This window comes from Halichoeres trimaculatus, unplaced genomic scaffold (assembly GCF_033239565.1).
Source record: "Halichoeres trimaculatus isolate MK-OKI-2021-1 unplaced genomic scaffold, fHalTri1.1 fHalTri1_scaffold_5, whole genome shotgun sequence".
Classification (NCBI taxonomy): domain Eukaryota; kingdom Metazoa; phylum Chordata; class Actinopteri; order Labriformes; family Labridae; genus Halichoeres; species Halichoeres trimaculatus.
In genome coordinates, this window is record NW_027437183.1 from 4,454,924 (window position 1) to 4,474,770 (window position 19,847).

Below are 19,847 nucleotides of genomic sequence, written 5' to 3' on the forward strand. Positions count from 1 at the left end.
AATCGGACATGAGAAACATTTCTACGAGGTGTATTCGTTTTTTTAAGTTTGACCACAGCCCATCTGGAATGACTGGGGAGATGGATTATTTGACCTATACTGCAGGCAGCCACCAGCCCGGATGTTGCAATCTGAAATTTTCAACTTGAATTTTCAGATCTGAATCCGACAAATTGAATTTGAGCAACCTGAATTTTTTTTTGTCGTTGAGATCTGAAACTTGAAATTTTTGGATCTGAATTTTCAATAGGTGAATTCAGGACAAATAAATTCAGATACATGGTTTTCGTAGTTTCAGCTAATTATTTCTCTAATTTGTTTCCATAGCTCCTCTGTTCATCAATCAGACTTCTAACTGCTCAGTCGCTCTGTTCTTAGAAAACAGCATGAGAACTTTATGAGATCTTAACGAGATCTTAATGAGACTTGCTGAAATGATGATGTCATTGGGTAAGGGGTCTCATAACAGGTTTGTGACACGTTGTAGGGGCAGACCTTAAACACCAAGGTCTGTCTAGAGCTCCGCCTCTTTACCTCCAGCAATTCAGAGGGAAAGAGTAAAACTTAAAAAAGCACTAAAACCCCTCTTTAATCCAAACTGATATCCATTACTTTTTCCTAATTACTCATGAGTCGCTTTAAGTCCAGAGGTTTTGAGGTAAATTTATTTTTCAGACACTTCCTGTGCTCCAGAACTTTTAATCAATGTGATGGTGATTTGATTAAAACCAAAAATCTATCCCCCTGTCCCGTCACCTTCACCGCCCTCAGCCAGGCCGCATCATCAGGATGAAACCTGTGATGGATTTCCTGCTTTCACTCACGTGGGTAAAAATCAAAGTCTGCACCATGTTGAGCGTGCACAGAATATGAAACTCAGGCAGATTTATCACCAAAGAAGACGCGGGGTCATGTTTACTGACTGTGCAGAGACAGGTTTGTGCTGCGGTGATGCTGCAGATAAACAGCGATGTGGTCTGTAAGAAAGTAAAAACTGTGCAGCAGGAGAATTTGTCAACACTGTCATCTCTGTCTATTATTTATAGATCTACAGGGACTGAATGTGTCCACATGGATGCTCACACAAACTCATAAAGCATTTAGAAAACAGACAAAGCTGGAAAGGTTAGAAGTTGATTGAATCGAGGCAGTTTGCTGCTCAGGGAGCAGAAATGTTACAGTCGCAAAGAAGCAGATATCAACACGGAGCTGACAGATAAAAGAAGAGGAGGATCTGCAGATTTATAACCACGATTCAAATCTACATTCAGATGACATTTAAAGAGAGCTTTCAAGTCAAAAAACTTTTCTTCAAAGCCCCAAAAAGTTTAAAGGAGTAGTCTGCGATTTAAAGAGTTTGACACTTTGCTCCAGCCCCGTCATATTTTTCCTTTTTTTCCCCTACTACAGTCATTTTACGGTTTTATTTTGGTAACTTCTCCAGTTATAGGTCTACTTCCTGTCCTCAACCTGCATGTTTTGTTTGTCCTACCACCTTGAATGTCTGCAGCTGAACCTCAGTGACCCTACTCTTTCGTGTTCAGGCTGTTTCTGAAACTGTCGACCTCTGCATACCTCAACCTTTGTAGTGCACTTTGATAGTTTTTGGTAACTAATTCTGTAGCATGAACTTATAGTTTGAATAAAGTAAATAACTGGTTTATGTGACCTGTAACCCACAAGATGTGTATCACCTCTTCCACACCTTTTAGTGACAGAAATCACAAGCGTTTCTCTTACACTACGTCCCTGTAAACGCAACAAACCTTTAAACCTCATGTTTTATCATTTACATTAAGTTCACACTTCTTAGTTAAGTCTTTTGTTGGTCCTCTCCTGTTTTACTTTGTAATACTGTTTCTCGATTTATTAACTTGTGTTTCAATAGTCTGTGTCTCTCTTTGTCCAGTGGCTCTTCATCTTGTTTAGGCCTAAGTTTGACCACAGCGTTGGCGAGGATCCTGTTGAAACCCTCTTGCTTTCTTTTTTCTTTCTCTTCAATGCGTCTTTAGTGCTAAATTAAAAGCCCCAAGATGTCCCAAAAATCACTTAAGTTGGCACACCCATCAGGCCTGGTGAAAATTTGATGATTGGTTGAACTCTTGAAAAAATTCTCAAAAGTTGTCTCAAAAGCGCCCCCTGGAATTTTCCATACAAATTCAGCCCTGCAACGCCCCAATATGTAACAATGCCCAAATATTTAAAGTTGTCATACATTTTCACTTCATTATGTAATAACACTGCATTCTGTAATAAAATTCTTGAACGTAATATGCAATTAACTTTGCAGCATTAGGTAATAAGCTCTTACTTATTACATGTGGGAACTTGCATTTTGTAATAAGTGATGCAATAATTAAGAACTCATTACATAATGTGGCAAAGTTTATTACATTTTGCATTCAAGAATTTTATTACAAAAGGTGGTGTTATTTCGTAATAAAGTGAAAAAAATTACATAATTACATTTTGGGGCATTATAAAATAATGTGGCGTTACAAGCCCCACAACATGGTTTAATGTACAGCCATGAAAAACAGTTAACATGTATCACACCAAGACCTGCCAAAAATCCTCTTGTATCAACTTCAAAACCCAACAGGAAGTCAGCTGTTTTGATTTGAATTTATGATAGCCCATTTAATAGGGTATGTTTTCAAACTCGTTTTAGTTTTTTTTTTATCTGATTAACCCCAAAATTGTTTTTGTGTTGTACACACACTGTGGATAAAGGCTTGAAATGGATTTCTCCCACCTCAAAGGATGTATGCGTGGCAATGAGTCAAATCTGATGTTACAATGACCAGGAAGTCACTGTAACTCCTTCATAGAAGGTCCAATCTGCTTCAAATCCTAAGCCGTGTTTCCACCAAGCGGTTCAGCTCAGTTTGTTTCGGTATGGCACACACTTTACGGCGTTTCGTCTGACTGATCCCAGGACGGATCCCCAAATAACCGAGACAAGCCATCCCACTTTTTGGGACACTTCTGTAGGGGTGCCAGACTGAACCAATCTGATCCTGGAAGGTGGAGCTACAACACTGCAGACATTGATTGGTCGAAATAATGGTCGACAGTGACAGCTGTATTCTCTTGGTGGTCTTCTCTGAAACAAAGCTTGATTATTCTTTGTATCAAAGAGCTACATGCTAATCACAGAGAGGACAAATTTGTGGATGTCTTACATCACTGCTCTTTGTTTAGCGTGTCTTCTTTGTTGGATTTATTAGCGGGGTACACTGTGCTGCGCTGCTATGGCGTCACACTATTATTAAACTGATGTGGTTACCGGCATCCAGCTTACACGCCGCCTGCCAGGAGGGGGCACGGTTGGCTGTGGAAACGCAAACAGAATCAGGATTAACCGAGCCGACCCGTACCAAACCGTACTGATCTAAACCAGACTGCTTGGTGGAAACAGGGCTTTGGACTCTCGATCATGGTCCAGATCTTTAACCGAGTCCTTTAGAAGTTTCTCTGCTTAAGTAAGCTTTGCTGGTTTTTGATTCTTGCTGTTAGTCTTAGACAATGATTTTCTCCTGTCCCCTGTTCAGATTTGTCCACCTGTTTTTGATTCTTGCTAAATGCTCAAAGACTGTGTTTTACATTGCGTGGTAGTCATGTCGTAGACTCGCAAGACAACTAAACAGTTCATGAAGTTAGGAGAAGGAGAATCTGTATAATGTCTCATTGTTTCACTCCAAAAACAGAAGCAAAAGCTTTTTTTGGTGAGAAATATTTTGGGTTTTTCTTTTGTTTTTGTTTGTTTTTTTTTTTTCAGCAGGGCTTGCAAACACTTTTTTACAACATGCAGAATGTGCACTGACCAGTCCAGAAAAATGTGTTATTTCAAGTTATTTAAAGACAAAATGAGGTCTGAAATGCTTGTAACAAGTAAAAAGAGAAAAGTTACTCGTAATAAGACATTATTCTAGTTTCAAGCAAATTTTTCTTGCTCCATTGGCAGATTTTATTTACTTGTTACAAGCAATTCAGAGCTCATTTTTTGTCTTTAAATAACTTGAACCAAGACATTTTTTCAGAACGATAAGTTAATGTAGCTCATGTAGAGAATAACAAGACAATTTTATCTTAAAATAAGACAAAAAACAAATCAATAGCACCCATATCTGTGATTTCAGTGTTATGCATTGACTGCTTGCTGTCCAGTTTCAATGTTTGTAAACTGAAAACTCCATCTCAGGCATCTCCAACGCTGTTTGTTTACATAAGCAGAGTCCCACTACTCTCGTATGACTGAGAGTAAAATCAAACAAAAGAAACAATAAAACAGGAGCAGGTCAAACATCTCTGAAGCTCACTTTGCAATGAACAACTCTCCCTGTTTCCGCTCTTTACGGCGAGTAAATCTCACCACAGCTCCATATTTACTGGACAGATATACGAGCGCTATTGATCTTCTCTTCTCAGCAGGATGGGGAATAAATCTATTATCTAAGGTTTTAAAACTCGGCCTTTATAAAGTGGTCAGGGCTTTAATCGATGGCTGTTAAAGTGCTTCTTGTATCGGGTTAATTTAAATGTTTAACGTGTGCTGACCTCTGAGGAGCGGTTTGACAGGAAGGTGGAGTCAGAAAGTTTTCACGCTGTGGGGAAATGAAGAAGTACTCACTGTCCTCTGGAGGTGTGAACCAGCAGCGTGACTAAGGTCGACGTGGCCGGACACACACAGTTCAGCGCCAACATGGCGTACTTGAACTCCTCTTCACACACGACGTGATCTGATTAACACAGATTAGAAGAGTTAATTCGACCTCTCAGAGCAGGAGCTTCCTGTAGGTAGACGCTCGTCGTGCACTCACCTGCAAACTTAACATGAAATTTATTTTCCGGTTTGAGGATCTGGACGTAGAGCGGGCAGTTTGGAGCGAAGTCTTTGGCAGCCCAGGCTCTCAGGATCGTCTGGTGATCCTGCGAGAGAGGAAATGATTCAGTTTCACTCGCGCTGAGACTCATTTGCACAAGCAATCAGAATTTTATGGACCATAAAGTTTGCCTCAGCGACTCGATGTGCTTTCATGACATCATCTGGATCTCCCTGACTCTCTGTGCTAATTTATAAAGGAAGCAGAGTGTGTAAGGAAATTGCTCCTCTGAAGTTATCATTATTATAATTAGTATAACTGTTTTTATTTTTACGACCCCGTCGACAAATTTCTGTCAGGACTTACAGCAGCCGTTCGGTCGACCTCGTTCCTGCTGCTGAGGATGAAGCAGGCCTCAGCGTCGTCCATCCTGAGGAGCGATGGAGACAGAAACACAGACGGGGGGGTCAAAGGAAATTCAACCAAGCGTGAAATTAACCGTTTCAGGGAATCAATGCTTTAAAAATGAAAATGACTGAAAGGGTTGAAGCCAGGATCCTAGAATGAAAAGTGAATCTGTGACATTAAGATGTAGTTTATGCAGAGCTCTTTTATTGAGGCATTCATTAGTTACTGGAAAGTATTCAACGATTAATGGAATAGTTATCGCCCCCTGCTGGTTGCTCTCTGTGCAGAGCTGTAACATATGTTTCTGTTTTTTGTTCTGCAGTCGTTCAGAGCTTAAAACTGTGATTCATCCCTAAAGTGGACGTCTTTTCAGAGACTACCTGCACCTTGTCTATCTGAAAAAAAAGGAAATTTGTGAAGATTTATGGAAAATTTTCAGTAAACTTGATTATTAATGTTAGCTGAGAGTGCTATCAGGAGGCTGCCATCTTTGTTTTGGTCAAACCACCAATCAGTGACTGTAGCTGTGTCCCAATTCAGCGGCTGCAGCCCACGAAGGCTGTATTTGAAGACTGAAGAAGTCACAACGCTGCGTCGGAGGCTGTCCCAATTCAAAGGCAGCCAAAGAATCCAGCCTCCCTTTCTCTAACTCGAGTAGCACTCATGTCACATACACAGAGACTTTAGACGTGACTTGGACTTGTGCTCAAAAAACTTCAGGCTCAACGCTGACTTGTTTTGGGACTCGTGATCAATCATCATGCTTTCTTTTTTAGCCGTATTAAGATTGAGGAAACTCTAGACTCGTGAACTAGGACTTAAGGCTTGACTAGGACTTGTGACCTGACTTGGACTTGTGAACTAGGACTTAAGGCTTGACTTGGACTTGTGACTAAAGATTCAGGACTTGACTTTGACTTGTGACTGTAGACTTGTGATCTGATTTGGACTTGTGACCAAAGACTTGAGACTTGACTTGGTCTTGATACTAAAGACTTGGAACTAGATTTGGATTTGTCACCAAAGACTTGGGACTTGTTCTTGACTTGTGACCAAAGACTTGGGACTAGACTTGGACTTGTGACCGAAGACTTGTGACATGATTTGGACTGGTGACCAAAGACTCTTGACTTAACTCGGACTGGTGACCGAAGACTTGTGACTTGACTTGGACTTGTGACCAAAAACTTGTGACTTGACTTTGACTTGTCACCAAAGACTTGGGACTTGTTCTTGACTTGTGACCAAAGACTTGGAACTTGACTTTGACTCGTGACGTAGGACTCAGACTTGCCATGTACTTGTGACCCAAGACTTAGGACTTGACTTAGACTTGTGAACAAAGACTTGGGACTTGACCTAAACTTGTGATCAAAGACTTGTGACCAAAGACTTGAGACATGACTTGGTCTTGATACTAAAACCTTGGGACTAGACTTGGATTTGTCACCAAAGACTTGGGACTTGACTTGGACTTGTGACCAAAGACTTGAGACATGACTTAGTCTTGATACTAAAGACTTGGAATTTGACTTGGATTTGTCACCAAAGACTTGGAACTCGACTTAGTCTTGATACTAACGAATTGGGACTTAACTTGTACTTGTGACCAAAGACTTGGACAAGACTTGGTTCATTGCACCTGAACGCCTAAGATGATGGACATGGACAAACTCCTGTTTCATCCAGTTGTGGAGGATTTCTGGCAACAGCTGTGAATTTATTTCTGAAAACATTGATGACGGTTTTATTTCACTGTGGAAAAATATTTTATTTGGGTTTGTTTGAAGTAATTTACAGAGGGGAAACACTTGTTCTTTATAAATGTTCATTAATGTAAATTCTCAGGAAAAACTTCCCTGATCACTTTTTTTAACTTGGAATTCAAACAATACATTCAATCAACTCAGAACTTTGAAAAAAGAAAAGCAATAAAAGCTATAACAGCTTGCACTTTGTCCAGATTTGTTTTATCTGATCTAACAACCCACCTGGCACTTTTTCAAAAATTGAAAATGTATGTTTTTGCTTTACTCTATTTTATGACCTGATGTAGTTACACTTGATCAAAAAAAATAAGCAAAGAAAGAAATTAAAGCGTAAAACAGTAAAAGTTCAAGTGGTACAGATAACTCATCCTGTTTAAAATGTGAGCTTTTGGTTCACTTGTGTTTGAAAAACATGCCATACTGAATTAATGTGATATTAGCACTGGAAATAGGAATACACTCCATCAACCAGACCTTTTCGATTCAATATGTCTTTGCAGTCTACCCTGGCTACGAAGGCCAGGTCCTCTGAAGGCTGCTGCAGATCCTGAATCGAGACCTAGCTTGTTTTTGGACCAGGTGACCTTAAAAAACTTTAGGGCATGAATCCCTTATCTGCAACCCTTGTCAGTGGTCCAAGGGCTCCCTCTTGTGGACAGATGTAATACTGCAATTCCATTTTTTTTAAGTTTGATTATTTTTACAACTCATTACAGCCATAATATAATGTTTCATTTTGTTGAGTTTTGTTTACTCAAAAAATCTATTCTTAATCTATGAAATCTGCAGAGTTTTTCACTTCTCCTCCCCATGTCCCAAAATTAAAGTTGAACCGATCCAGAAAGTGAAATGTCTTTGATATCAGACCATTTAATATCTATTTTCAAAGTTTTTTATATTACTTTGTATTCATGGTGTTGAAACTATTTTGACTTCATCAGATAATCCCTAAGGTTAACACACTTTGATTTCCTCTGCGCCTCCTAAAAAGCAGAGGTATCTGGTTGTGTTTGTTTCCGGTGAGGTTTTACAAACACCTTGAAACAAAAGTAAACCAAGGTTTTAAGAAAGAGTTGATGATGCCTCAGACCTCTGAGTTACATTTTCTCTTAACAAACTGTGACAACATCTCATCACCTGCTTAACGTTGGCATCATGTGCTGAAGAGATGCTCTAATTACACCTCATTCACTGGTTTCACAGCCGAACTCAACGAGCAATAAAACGCTTCATGAATCCCTGAAGAAACAGTCAAACCCAGAATGACTCAGGAGCGCTGCACAAAGTTAAAGAGGTGAACAAACCAACACGTTTTCTATTACGAGCAGCTGATTACACTGATGTGTGGGCCGAGGGCAGCCAAGAAGACCTGTAAGTATCTCATCTTCTCACTGCACTTCAGGGACTCACAGATCCACCAGGGAGGACTCAAACTGTCCGTTTACATTTAGAGAAGAGTAGCTCCTTATCTGCAGCTTTAAGAGACTGAGAGATGGAGAGAAAAGACTCTGTGTGTTGGTGTGTTTCACTCACTTGGCCCTCATCAGGTCCTGGTCTTTCAGGGCCGATCCTTGAAGGTAGATGACTCTCTGCGACCACAGAGGGATCTGGAGGATACGACGAACCTGGAGGTCCATCTCTAACGGACACAGGATCACCACGTAGTAGTCCTGTAAAACAAGAGACGCAGATGCTTTAAAGCTCCTGTGGGGAACTTTTACACTGTGTTGATTGTGGCGCCCCCTCTGGACAAAAAGGTCTCTGATGGTTGTGTCTTGTAATCAAAGTGTCTAGACTTGAAAAATTGACCTTTTTATGAACTTTTTATCACACATTTTGGCAAAGGAGAAGCATTGTTTGGCTTCATTCATTCAGATAAGTTGGTGTTCTTTAAAATCTGAATTAAACTTGTTGGCAACATCAAAATGTCTGGTTGTTCTGTTTTCAAAATGATATTCCACTTTCGAGTTAAGTTCAACCAAGTTCAGACAGGATCACAACTGTAGAGCAACTGGTGTTTTGGAGATAAGAGTAACCGTTAAAAATGACAACAAACAACCGTTGAAACATGAAAAGACCCCTAATTTTTTGCATTGTAATGTTAAAACAAACCCTATGTCAGATCTGTCTTTAATGAGAAGGTAATTTTAAGAGACACTCTCGGCTGACAGTCACCGGTTAACAGGGTAACACTTTATGCTGAAACACCAGAGACGTCTGTGGCAGGAAGATGTTAAAAATGTTTCTGTAACCAACCACAGTTCAGGTTCAGTCAGGTTTGCCTGTAATTTATTAAAATTAAACTCTTTTAAATTCTGAATCTACTTCTCAGCTTGTGGAGTTCATGTAGTGTTAAGCGAAGTGACTATATGAGGTAAAAATAGCTGGTTTTGGACGTTCATCCTTTGCGTAGCTTGAAAAACTATTTTACTTTAATGTACTTCTGTTGTGTACATGCTGCCTTGTGTACAAACATGGTTTGTAGAAACTTCCTGTCTTGTTTAAGTCTTCACAGGAGCTTTAAAAAAAGTTATTTTTTAAATAAAAAAAGTCATTTACTTTTAAGGAATTTTAGCCAAGAATATTGGAAATTTTCAGGGTTTGTCGTCGTCAACTTAAATGAATTTTTCTAAAAATCTGTTTGCTCAAAAACTCTTTTATTTATTTATTTTTTTTACTGTTCATGGTTTTGTTGTTCTGGGAAAGAAACCATTAAAGTGATCAGTGATCTATGTCATTTATAAATGTTGTATCAGACATATTTGCTAGGCGCTTCCCTGTTGGCTGTGGCTGCCTCTCTTCTTTGTCCGTTTCTTGTCATTTTTTCATCTCTTTTTTGTCATCTTTGTATTTGGAGTGGATCATCACTTTGTATGGCTCATTTGTTGGTCGTGGAAACCAAACTTTCTGTGTCTTCAGTGATATTTTTACTCTTTTTGCTCCTGTGTTTGTCTGGAGATCCTACATGTAACCATGGCTGCTTTGTTTACATGTGAACTCAGCTGTTAGCAGCCTGTAGCATGTCAATGCTAACTGGTGCAAGGCCGGATGTTTCCCCACAAGGTGAGGAGAAGGAGGGGAGGACGATGTGCTGGTTCTCAGGTGTGAGCTAAGAAGTGACCTCCCTGTGGAGGTGGAGGCTGGCTGAACTGGACAATGATAGATAAGCTGTCAGCATCTATTTTCTCATTGAGCTTTTTGCACTTTCTATACACTTTCCTACTTTTGTTTTCTTGATTGCTGCTGTGATTCAATTTCGCTGTACTTGTTACAATGACAATTAAGTTCTATTCTATTCTATTCTATTCTATTTGTGTGTATATACACTGTACTATACACACTACTCCTTATTAAAGGAGCTGTGAGGAATTTCTAAGTGATCTTGAAAAAGTCTCCCTTCTACATACATATATCTGATTGTAATCCACACACTGACAGTATTTACTTGTTGTCACGTTAGCCTACTGATACGTCAGAGCACCGAGCTGCCGATATCACTACATAAAGCCAGTTACAACAACGTTTGTATTGTATCCAGTAAAAAAGCTGTCTTGAAAAAAAAATGTGTATTTTTACCCGATCTTCATTTAATCAATAAAAGCAATTTATAACAGTGTGCAGGGACTCTGGGCCACAAGGTGGCGAGGGAGTGCAATTAAAACAGATTCTACTCACAGCATCTTTACCACGCAGGTTGCCTTTTTGTAAATATTTTAAAAACTATGTTAACAGTCATTTTTAAAATTGTTGTGAAGTCAGATTGTAAGTATTTTTCTTCAAAATGTGTTAAAAAATAACACATGTAATTTGGTAATGTGTTGACGTTGCAGCTGTGGAGTGCTCGGATCACAAATGATTGAGGGATAAAACAAACAATGATTATTTAACAGATCTGACAAACTTCTTTGGTGATATCACTGAAATAACAGGCAGCAAAATACGCCATTGCACCTCTTAGTTTTTCTCAGAGTAGAATGTTGACGCAGTTTTTAGCCTTTTTTACGGTACCTGCAGTCTGGGATGAGCGTAGAACTCGTTGAGGAAATCCATCAGCAGATCGATCTTCAGCGAGCTCACACACAGCACCACGTGTTTCTCCGTCTGCGCCCGGTGCCGGCTGTAGTTCCCTCCCAACTTCTGGCTCTCCATCCACAGGTACGCTAACTCCTCAAACTGACACCAGAACAAAAACAACATCACCAGTAAAAGACGGATTCGTCGTCTGGACACAGATGGCGAAACCACTGAAGCGAAAAGTGCTGATGTGTTGATTCGCCGGCAGCGGGAGTTCATTTCTATTTCTCACCCAATTTGCTCTGCAGGGAGGGCAAACACTGTTTGAAGTGATGAAGCTGTTTGTGATCTTTTAAAATAAATTACACAGTGAAGAGGCACATTTATCAGGAGTGAGCAGCACGACGCAGCCTGAATACTGAGAGGGACGTTAATCACCTCAGCTGATTACTATCCTCTGTCCTCTGCAGAAAGATGGTACTGAATATCTGAGAGAGCTCATTATTAGGCTGATAAATCTGCTTTGGGACTGAACCATGCTTGTTTTCCTGTCACCATCTTCACCTGAAGGGGGAGCACCACCAGAGCGACGCAGATGAGGATAACCACCAGCAGCTGAGACGGCCAGATCTGTGGCGTCACGTCCCCGTAGCCCACGGTGGAGAAGGTGACGATGCAGAAGTAGAAGGAGTCGAACAGAGTCAGGTGCTTCCCGGCTCTCTCCAGATGCTGGATCCCACAAGCTCTGCAGTAAAGAGTTGTAGATAAAAAACATCAGCTACGCCTCCTGTAGGTTGAGATAATTAAACCCTTACATTTAAAGTGAAAGCTGAGTGTGATCTGCTTCCTAATCGAGTCCAATTTGCGTGAGATGAAAAGGGCACGAGAGCCAATACAGCTTAAGGTCCGCTCAGCACGTCATCTGGAGCGACGCTATCGATCGGTCTGTCCGTTCCACTTCGCCGCTCACGCTAATTCATCCGTGTTTTTTCATTGATAAGGAGGACATTTAATGAAACCCCGGGGCAGGAGGGGACAGATTGGAGAGGAGGAGGCGTGGAGTGGAGTGTGGTGGTGGCCCGAGCTGAGTGACCCAGCTTTGATTAAAAACACCACAGTTACTAAAGGGGAACCTCAGATTGAGACGAGATGCTATCTGCAGGTTTTGCCCCTAATGTCCTTGGTCTAACGTCTGTACCTACTGTGCTTCCTTATCATCGAGCCGCTCTCTGACTGCATGACTGTTTCAGGTCAGGTGTGTCCAAAGCAATCACGGCCCAAAGTCCCAGTTTCCATCATAGAATAAATCATTCACGGCAGAGAAATAAATCACAATCTGAACTAGAAAAGCACTCAGAGAGCGCAGACCTCCACCAAGCATATTGCGATATTCACGCAACACTTGAGTCTTGCTTTTGTGTTATACCTTTCAGCAGACTATCTGCTACAATTTGGAGTTAGTTGCAGGTTTATACAAAAATGTATTACCTGACAGTGTTGAACATGATGATGACCCAGTACACATTTCATATTCTGGATCTTAGAATCCAGGGCTTGTATTCACAAAGCATCTTAAGGCTAAAAGTAGCTCTTAGCGACGTCACTCTTAGACAATCCTAGAATTCTTCAGATTCTCATCCATGTTTGCTGTTTTGGTCCTTCTGCAAAATCAAACTGCTTTTTAAAAGGACGCCAGCAATCACATGAAGTGCTTACAGCTGTGTCCACCTTTAAAACCAAACACATTGAGTACTAACACAGACAAACAAAGCTAATGCTCAAAATTCAAAGTGCTCTGAGGGTTAACATGCTTTGATATTAGAGTGTTAATCATGATGCAAAAAATAAGCTTCATGAACTTTAAACTCAAAAAAATAATACAAGACTTGGTCAAAGTGACGGAAATGTGCAGAAAAAGCAAAAAAAATGGAGCATAAAATGGGTTCAGAATTCAGGCGTGTGAACAAAAGTGAACATTTGGAGCTAAAAATGTTGTGAAAAGTTGCCTCAAGAGAAAATTCTGATTGCGATCCTGCTGTAAAGTAATCATGAAGTGACATTTTCTCCACCACTGATGGAGAACGCCTTCCTGGGAAAGAAGCAGGACTTCAGTGGTATTTAGAAGTCATGATCAGGTATGGGGGGATAATTGTTTGAAAGCCTACCATCGCAGCAAAAGTATATCTAAAGCTACAGTAACAGACTTTTTAAAAACAGAGTTGAAAATGAAGTGTTAGAAAATATAAATTTGTATACAAGTTTTAGGGTTGAGTCGAAGTATCTCAGAGTTTTGTTCAGCAGTGAGAGTGAAATGGACTGGAAGCTGTCAAGCTCTCAATTCACCGATCAGTTGGTGCTCCAACCCTCATCTGAACACTGGACACTTGGTTGGAGCCGGTCTGGGCAAGTCCAACAGGCAGGAGGCCCAGGACATGTTGGGGTCTGGGGAAGCCTTGGGATTTCACACATTTCGCTGCCATCCATCTTTATTTTTTGACTAAAACTTGGTGAGAAGCAAGCAACAACTTCCAAGCTGCAGTGAAGTTGAAGCCAATATGAGGGTACAAAGAACTGTAGTTCCTCAAATGTCCACTAGAGGCAAGAAAACCCCATCAAAGCTCATTATTACAGAACTAGACCTGATTACAGCCTGATACACACAATGGTTTTGATCTCTTAATGCTCAACTTTGCTGTACTTCTACTGGTGCGAAAGATTTTATTTCATATCTTTTCTTTTCTTTTCTTATGATGGGCAGGCGGAGAGTCATCAGAGGAAATTAAAGGTTGGTTTCTCTGACTGAAAGTTGGAGTGTTGTAGCTGTTTGCCTGATAAACTTGCTAGTTTCTTAAAGAGGGGGTATTTCCTATATCTTAAAAATTGATATACAGTCAAAATGCTATATATCCAGACTAAATGTGTGCAGATTTTCAAACCTCTATTTATTCAAATATTGTAGAAATCCCCCAATCTGCCTGGAAACTGATCAAAATTGACTGATCTAAAAAAGAAAAAGTTTGAGATCTTTACGAAATCTTTACTAGATCTTAACAAGACTTGCTAAAATGTTGACGTTATCACAAAAGGATCTCCTAACTGATTCATGACATTGGGGAGAGGAGGGACACAGTTCTGCCCCCAACAGGTCTCTCCAGGGCTGACTAATCGGAGAAAAGGGGGTTTGTGGGGAGGGAAGTTTTAAAGAGACAGCAGCTAAAACAAAGTGTTTCAGACAGAGGCTTAAATAAGTCTTCTTGGTATCTCAGGAACCACTTTAGCTTGGCATTGATCGTATCTTTCGGATCGACATCAGTTCATTCATGTGAACGTCTCTTCTTCGCACACCAGGGTGCAATATGGAGTTCCTCAGGGTTCAGTGCTTGGACCGATTCTTTTCATCTTGTATATGCTTCCTCTTGGCACTATAATGAGGAAACACTCCATAAACTTTCACTGCTATGCAGATGACACTCAGCTTTACTTGTCAATGAAGCCTGAAGAAACCAACTGCTTATCTAAACTTGGAGCATGCCTCAAAGACGTAAGGTCCTGGATGAGCAGAAACTTCTTACTGCTGAACTCAGAGAAGACTGAAGTCATTGTTCTTGGACCTAAACATCTCAGAGAAGCTTTCTTGAACAACATCGCCGCCTCGGATGACTTCAGCTTGGCTTCCAGCACCACTGTCAGGAACCTGGGAGTTCTTTTGGATCAGGACCTGTCCTTTAACTCTCACATCCAACAGGTCTCAAGGACGGCATTTTTTCATCTTCGCAATATCAAGAGAATCAGACACATCTTGTCTCGGAGCGACGCTGAGAAACTGGTCCAAGCTTTCGTTTCTTCCAGGCTGGACTACTGTAACTCTCTTTTATCCGGCTGTCCTAATAAGTCTATTAGATCTCTCCAGTGTTAGCGTCTCTACACTGGTTACCTATAAAATCTAGGATAGAGTTTAAAATTCTTCTTCTGACTTACAAAGTGCTTAATGGCATCGGGCCATCGTATCTTAAAGACTTAATCGTTCCGTATAATTCGTCTAGGTCACTGTGATCTCAGCACCTGGTCTGCTCGTTGTACCTAGGGTCTCTAAAAGTAGTCTGGGAGGTCGAGCCTTTAGTTATCAGGCTCCTCTTCTTTGGAATTACTTACCGGTTGAGGTCCGGGAGCAGACACGGTCTCAATCTTTAAGAGTCGACTTAAAACTTTCCTTTTTGATGAAGCTTATAGCAGTCGAGGCAGATGTCTGTCTAACATGAGTCTGGTTCCGTCCGAGGTTTCTGCCTGTTAAAGGGAAGTTTTCTCTTGCCATTGTAACATGCTAGATACTCCAAAGCTCTGAACTCATGGTGGATTGGGATGAGATGAGACTCCTTAATTTGTCTTGATGTTGGTTTTCTGTTAATAAAATTTTATTAACAATTACAGGTCTAGACCTGTGAATGTTTTTGGAAAGTGTTCAAATTCATACAGCCTATAGATTTTAAGAAATGTATATTCTTTATTGCAAGTTGGGGTTTCAACTGGCTTGAAAATACGAACCAACTCCTACACTTCACATTTTGTTCCTTTTTCTTGGTTTCTTCTTCTCAGATTCCAATTTGCCAGAGAAACTGTGCTTCTTTGGCCTCTCCCTACCCTGCCAATATCAGTTCACCATGTCTGCTTCCAACAAATGTTGAAAACTCTAAAAAAAATCTCTGTCAGAGCAGAAATATCTTCTACTCCTGGACGTGCACATGGCCGGCAGTGGGAGGGAGGCTGTGCATGACGTGACGGCGTCAGTGTTGTGTTGTTTGAGCTTCACAGGCTTCAGAGGTCTGAACAGGCTTTGAACCCTCCGGGGTCGGTTTGACTAAGAGTTCACACAGAGGTTCAGTGACTCACCCGGTGAAAACCAGACACAGTAAGGTGCAGATGAGGATGAACACCTGGTTGAACATGGCCGAGTGCGTCCTCTGGATGGCACGATGGAAATCATTCTGGATGTGGAAAGAAAGAGATCATTAGGAAGGCAGAACATGGATGTGATGCACATTTTAAACAAAGTAAAAGTACAAAAAAAAAAAAGCTACAAATTTAGACTCGCTGCACGAATCGGAGGCGCTCACGACTCATTTTCCCTCGCACCTTGTTAGCTGCTTCTGCCTGTCACTGCCTCCCTCTGCCGCCTCTCCAAACTGTCTCTGCTCTCCCTCCATGTGCTGCTCTGTTTGGCCTCAGATTCAACCATCTGCCCAACAACCGCCTTGGCATGAAGCTCTCACTCTGTCATGGTTTCATCTGAATCGCAGCCACAGCACATACTCTACGCGACCAGCTGGGTCTCGTCTAATTGCTTTGAATTCCAGGAAGAAGGGACAAGTCGCTCTGTGCTCGTAGTAAATCCTGGACAATGTTGATACTACAACAGCAGAAGGAAGGAGCTTTGTCCTCTCTTTCTGTCTCTGTTGCGTTTTGTCCTCTCCTGTTCTGCCAGTGTGTGTCCCACTGGCTCCTGGAAGCTGCAGCTATTAGGGAAACGAGGATGAACTGAAGGCATGCGAGCCAAATCGGTTCATTACAGGACAGGTAGCAGTGGGTCGATTAGGCGGGAGAGTAAACAAACTGAATTTGATGAATTCATTCTTTCACTCCGCTGTAGCTAAAGACTTATCAATATTTTCTTTACGAAGACGCAAAGTTAACCTCAGGAAGTGTTTCATGTTAGCTTTGAGAGCCAGCAAATCAGGCAAGAGGCTAATTTATCAAAGCAATGAGCTGAAATGCTAATGATGTTTAAAATTAACATTTAGCATTTTTTAAGATACGTGCTATTTTGTCCCTTCTGACACACTGTAGTTGAGAGACTGCAGCATCCTGCAAAATTGAATCTTAAACATGCTTAAAAAGTAAACTGCAACCAATCAACCAATAGTTAAAATCATAACTGATCATTAATGGTGTTGTTTGACAACCGCAATATACAGCAGGGAAAACAAGTATCGAACACGTCAACTTTTTTCTCATCACATTTATTTACAAAGATGCAATTCAAATAAAATTTCTACCAGACATTGGTATTAACTCAAATAATCCACACATGAAACGAAATCAAATAACTATACTCCCGATACATGGCTCCATTCATTGCTCCGTCAGTTATATGAAGTTTGCCAACACCATGAGATGAGAAACAACCCCATGCCATGATGCTTCCACCTCCAAACTTCACTGTTGGTGTAGTGTTTTTTGGCTGATGTGCAGTGCCATTTCTCCTCCAAACATGGTCTGTAGTATGACAGCCCAAAAGTTCAGTTTTGGTCTCATCTGACCAGACAACATTCTCCCAGTATTCTACAGGCTTGTCAAGATGCTGTTTAGCAAACTTTAAACCAGCTTCAACATGCCTTTTCTTGAGGAATGGAGTTTTGCGAGCTGAGCGTCCATAGAGGCCATGGCGGTGGAGTGCATTGTTTTCTCTGTAACAATTATACCTGCTGCCTCCAAGTCTTTCTGGAGCACTTTCAGGGTGGTCCTTGGCTCGTTGAGTACTCTTCTGACTATCTTTCTGACTCCCTGGTCAGAAATCTTCAAGGAGCTCCTGTGCGTGGTCTGTTGATGGTAAGGTGGTGCTTCTTCCATTTGAGAATAATGGCCCTAACGGTGCTGACTGGAATATTCAGGTGCTTTGATATAAGTCTGTAACCAGTTCCATTCTGATGCTGAGCAACAATCAGGTTGTGAATGTCTTCAGAGAGCTCTTTGCCTTTACCCATCATGAGGTGTGTGGTATTTAACTGCTTGGTGAAAAAACACCTTTTTTATAGGACCATCAATTTGCTCTAGCTCAGCTGATGTTGGTTTGCACTAATTGGAAGTTCAAGTAATAATTACTGACAGATTTCAGGTGGTATGGTGCATTTCCTCGCCAAAGTATACAGCCTTTCCATGGCCTGTTCAATATTTTTTTCCTGTGTTATCGTACTTAATTCCACATAATCATTATTTATGGACCTGAATGTCATGATTTCCATTCATGTGTGGATTATTTGTGTTAATACCAATGTCTGGTAGAAATTTTGTTTGAATTGCAGCTTTGGAAATAAAAAGAAGAAAGGAAAAGGAGAAGTGTGCTGAATGTGCTTTTTTTTAAACCAGTCCAGCTTTAGTTTGAAGCGCTAAAGATTAAAAGACTTACGATCATGTTCTCCAGGGCGCCTTTGGCGAGCCAACAGTTGAGAAAAACAGGGACAAATATGTTTCTCAAAGGAGGCCAGAAGATCTTTAAGAGGAGAGGAAAGGAGACAAAGGTGATGAAACACTGACAGCTAATCTATCCGACTCAAATTAACACTCAGCTTCCATCCCTCAGGGGTCAATGTGCTGCAGATCACTCACCGTGATTATAAATGGCACTGTATTGATCATCTCCAATATGAAGGATATCTGGAATATCTGCTCCCAAATGTTCCCCTGGAAACAAAATCAATAGGACAGAAAAATCAGAGATACAAAAAGGGAAATAAAAAAGATGAGAGATGATTAAACACTCAGCATGTAGTAGGGTTGTTCAGCTTTGTGGTTGACTCTAAGTGACAGAGATTTCAAAGAAATTAAAATTTCCCAACTCCAAATTTTCATCTTCTCTGGGACACTTACTGAGAAAAGATTCACGAGATAATACAGCAAATACTAAAACTCAGAGCAGACTTTCAGAGGACGACCACAAACTGTGAGGGAGACAGTAAAAGTCCCTGAGCAGCAGAGCGTCAGGTGATATTTCACAGCAAGGACAGGCTTCCTCTGAGACCGGCAGTACTTTAACTCTGCTAAGAGCATCAGCCTGATCCTCCAAAGCTGTTAAACGTCAATATGACGGGCGATCCCGAGTCCCTGCATCCCTGAACCCCCCCAAACAAAAACATGCTCTGAGAAAAACCTGTTTCCAAACACCTGTGTCTGATTCCACATAAAAAAAGAGGAAACTGAACCCGAGTGTTTGTCTTATTTTCGTCAAATTCAACATAATATGAGCCACAGTCTCCTGACAAATACAGAAAAAATCTCTTGCCTCAAGATACTGAGACAAGGCCTTGTAATTTGCCACTTTAGCTTTTGGTAACAGTCTACTGAGTCCACACACTCGCTACTGCTCATTAAGAGTGATGGTGTCATCAATACCAACATGGTTGGCTGAAACTCGTGGTGTGGGAAGGCAAGGTTGGATAGATAAAGAGTTGTAGTCAGTAAAAGACCGTATTGACCGTAGTACAGGACGACCACCTCTTTTCAAGACCACTCTTCAAAAAAAGACTGAAAAACCAAAATTTACCTTGTTTAGAGCAACTATTTTTATTGAAATTCTGAGAAAATCATTGAAATAATAGAGACTGCCTCATTTTTGGCATTGACCATTTTTATCTTAAAATTAGCATCATAACCCTGCCTCAGTTGACCCAACTTTTGGTCCATTTTGACCTCATCTTATATTCAGGTCAATACAGGTAGATAGAGTTTAGTAGATTCTTTGTACTTCCTCCTTTCTTTTTACATTTTCCATTAGCCCAGAAAGCTATTGATTTATCGAGGGCCTGCAAGCTACATGTCAGAGACCCCTGTTTTAAAATAAGCATGATTTTTTTTTTTTTGTTCCAATTTGTCAGGGGATCTTAAAATTTAGGGAAAAAAAACACACCTGGAAAAAGCAAAGTTTTCTCTCCAAGAAAGTCCAAGTCCATCAGCTTTGAATTGGGATGGATATTTTAGGATAGGCTAATTTGTTTCAAGAAACATATTAATCACACATCTCTAATTTGGAGTCACTTTTTACTTAAACCAGTGGCATTTT

General features: G+C 40.7%; 1 protein-coding gene across 21 annotated transcripts in view; it reads right to left on the reverse strand.

Moving 5' to 3' along the window:
- Window positions 1-19,847, reverse strand: part of kcnt1b (potassium sodium-activated channel subfamily T member 1b) — a 146,391-nt gene that overhangs the window by 35,678 nt on the left and 90,866 nt on the right. For all 21 annotated transcript variants that reach the window (XM_074670421.1, XM_074670431.1, XM_074670420.1 and 18 more), the window contains 9 exons: window positions 18,398-18,472; window positions 18,198-18,281; window positions 15,905-15,999; window positions 11,582-11,762; window positions 11,012-11,176; window positions 8,537-8,673; window positions 5,193-5,256; window positions 4,824-4,932; window positions 4,634-4,742 (listed from right to left, as the gene is read on the reverse strand). In XM_074670421.1, the coding sequence (XP_074526522.1) occupies window positions 4,634-4,742; window positions 4,824-4,932; window positions 5,193-5,256; window positions 8,537-8,673; window positions 11,012-11,176; window positions 11,582-11,762; window positions 15,905-15,999; window positions 18,198-18,281; window positions 18,398-18,472 (1,019 nt within the window). The remainder of the gene's footprint in view (window positions 1-4,633; window positions 4,743-4,823; window positions 4,933-5,192; window positions 5,257-8,536; window positions 8,674-11,011; window positions 11,177-11,581; window positions 11,763-15,904; window positions 16,000-18,197; window positions 18,282-18,397; window positions 18,473-19,847) is intronic.